This window comes from Sesamum indicum, linkage group LG8 (assembly GCF_000512975.1).
Source record: "Sesamum indicum cultivar Zhongzhi No. 13 linkage group LG8, S_indicum_v1.0, whole genome shotgun sequence".
NCBI lineage: Eukaryota > Viridiplantae > Streptophyta > Magnoliopsida > Lamiales > Pedaliaceae > Sesamum > Sesamum indicum.
The window spans coordinates 3,097,179-3,100,221 of NC_026152.1; the positions used below are offsets into that span (position 1 = coordinate 3,097,179).

The following is a 3,043-nucleotide window of genomic DNA, read 5'->3' on the forward strand; positions in this document are numbered from 1 at the left end:
ACTCGAGGTGGCTTGAGTAGCACCACCAGGCGCAGCTCGAGCCACCAGACACTGTTGGCCAAGCGTATTCGCACACCCCCAATTAATTGAAAATAATAAACGACTACCCACCCATCCACTCCCATGTGTTAACTCAATTCAGAAACGTGTTTACTCTCAGACAAAATATTACATTGGGTGTGCATATTCCATCCGAGAGTGGGTGCTGTATGATGTACATTGGTAAAAAAGTAATTTAACATATATGAGGCACGCATTAAACAAATGCAGCCCATCACACCATATAATTTACAACACTACTATAAATACCAAAAATATTAATTTTTTAAGCCAACCACTATTCATTGATTTGACTATTTTTTGCTCCCTCGAAAATCGCATTTCACCTGGTGTGTATTTGTGTCGTAGGTAAAATTTTCAATTTTTATCTCTTAGTAAAAACCTCAACCACATCACAGCTAGATCGGTGCCTTGTTTTGGCCTATTGATTGTGACCTTATCCTCAGCATACCGCTTAGTCGGCTAGGCATGGATGACTGTCTTGATTGGTACTGTACACAGAATAATCTTCAGTGTTCGGAGCACTTACCATGTGGCCTGCTCGCTTGAAAACAAACCGTGTTCGAGCCTTGTTAGACAAGACAAACAGGCATGGTGGAAGCTACTTTGGCAGACAAAAATTCCAAGCAAAATTAAGGTTTTTATTTGGCGCCTCTGCTCAAATGCCCTTCCAACATCGGCCAATTTGAACAAGCGTATCCATTCTTCATCTTTCTCATGTCCGTTCTCTTTCGAAAGCCAGGAAGATATTCCCCACGTTTTGATTCATTGCCCATTTGCCCGTCAAGTGTGGAGTCTCTCAAATATCAGGTGGAATATTGTGTGTAGAAATTCAACTGATGCACTTCAATGGTTGATTGGAATTAGCACCGAAGTTGGTGTATTTGGTGGAGTCGAAATCGCAAACTCATGCAGAGTCGGTTTCTCTTACCAGATCAAGTTATTTGTTTTGCTAACAAATATCTTGATTCCTTCCTTCACCAAAATTTGGTCTGCAACACTGAATTCTCAGCGTTGGCAATGTCCTCCTTCTTGCACTATCAAAATCAATTGTGACAGAACTATCTTCGGCGGCGAAAAGGAAATGGGTCTTGGTTTTCATCGCTCGTGATGTCAAAGGAAACTGTATTGCGTGGTCATCAAAGCCAGTACATCGGTGTGCTGATGGTGAATTGGTTGAGGCAATGGCAGCACGAGACAAGCAATGGAACTGACTGCTCGCTTTGGTTGGAATTCTATCATTCTATTCGTAAATTAGCTGATTCTTTTCAGTCTTGTGTCTTTAGTTCTATTAAGCGTAATTGTAGTTCGGTGGCCCATGAACTTTGCCATATCTGTTGTTGGCTGCTTGGAAGGATCTTTCAATTTTCCAACTAATGGCAGCTGCTCTGCCTCTGCCAAACATTGTTCATCATCAATAACAACTCACTTGTTTCCTCTCAAAAAAAAAAGAAGAAAAAATTGATTAGCATCGCTTTCCTCTATTAGATCTATTTTATTTATTTTTTTAACTCCCACCTTTTTCCTTACAAGTTTTATTTTGTTTTAAAATTTTTTTGGGGGTATTATTCTGTTATTTTTTAATTATTTACCTTATTTTTTCACTAACTCCCACTTCTCTTTATATTTTTGCTCTAAAATCTAACTTTATCGTTTATTTATTTCAGTATATGACGACATGTATTAAAATAAATTTTTAATGTTAGAATACTTAAAAATCGACCTTTATAATTAAATTTATTTTGCACTCATATTTTGAGTGCGCCACACACACTGCATGACTTCATTAGAAATTCAAAAACAGACTGTCCTAAAAATTCGTCTTATTGACTACTACTTATCCAATAACCAAACACTTACGACTTTAAAACTACACTAGTTCGAATTATTCTTTGGCAAATAAAAGGCCGACCAGGATGATCAGCTTAGCAATCCTTATGACATATACCCTCCCCTCTGCACGTAATCGATTGTATCTCCTTCACAACAACCACCACCAGTACCGCCACGATTTTGAACTATCACATCATCCAGACCCCACAATTCGTCCCAGAAGTAGCTATCCGCGGTGATAAAATCGAACCAGAATTCAGTATCTTGATACATCATAGGCAAGAACTGATTGTTCTCCACGATCGGGTACCCCATATCCGTCTCTTTCTTGATGTTTATCTCATCACATGCTTGAGGGGATTCGTGGATGTTGTTGCTGTAATTAGTTTGCTCTTGTTCACGGTGCACCAGTTTCTGCCTAAGGATTCGTCTCTTTTCTTTCTTAGTTTCACAATTAGGCTTTCTCTTCTTGAAATGAGTCCTCCAGTAGTTCTTTATCTCGTTGTCTGTTCTTCCCGGCAAGTATCGTGCTATGGCCGACCATCTACACCATCGTATATGTACGTGTGATGGGAAATCGATTGACAGATTGTGAAAATTTATAAAGAAAGTACGAAAAAAGTTAAATACTATAGTCGATATATATCGGAGAATTTTCCTATTTCTTTAGAACTGGTTGCTTATAAATTACTATAAAATTATATATTTATCCTTAACAGAAAAATGTATGTAAAAAAATAATATACAATACAGATAAAAGAATTTATTCAAATAGAGTAATTAATTAATTGGAGGAAACAATTCTTACTTGTTTCCCAAAACGGCATGGAGTTGTATGATGATTCCTTCCTCCTGAGGTGTTAAGTGGCTTTTTTTCAGGCCAGGCCTCAGGTAATTCACCCACCTCAGCCTGCAGCTCTTCCCGCTTCTGTTCAACCCTGATCATCAAAATTCTCAAAACAAATGTCAAAACATGCAGCAAATGTTCCGTTGCTTTTTGCTAACAGTTCCGTCTCTAAACCAAAGGGTTCCGTCACAAATGGGCTAATAATCTTATAGTCGTACAAACTACACATTTATAATTGATGTAAGACGTTTTGGCTGCATCGTTAATTAAGTAATCTTACATAGTATTAGAATGTCAGAATTT

At 37.9% G+C, this 3,043-nt stretch overlaps 1 protein-coding gene across 1 annotated transcript in view; it reads right to left on the reverse strand.

Annotated features, from left to right (window-relative positions):
* Positions 1,927 to 3,043, reverse strand: part of LOC105167524 (transcription factor WER-like) — a 1,368-nt gene continuing 251 nt past the window's right edge. Inside the window, exons 2-3 of the mRNA XM_011087292.2 lie at positions 2,702 to 2,831; positions 1,927 to 2,437 (exon numbers count right to left, since the gene is read on the reverse strand). Coding sequence (XP_011085594.1) covers positions 1,996 to 2,437; positions 2,702 to 2,831 — 572 coding nt within the window. The 3' untranslated portion in view covers positions 1,927 to 1,995. The remainder of the gene's footprint in view (positions 2,438 to 2,701; positions 2,832 to 3,043) is intronic.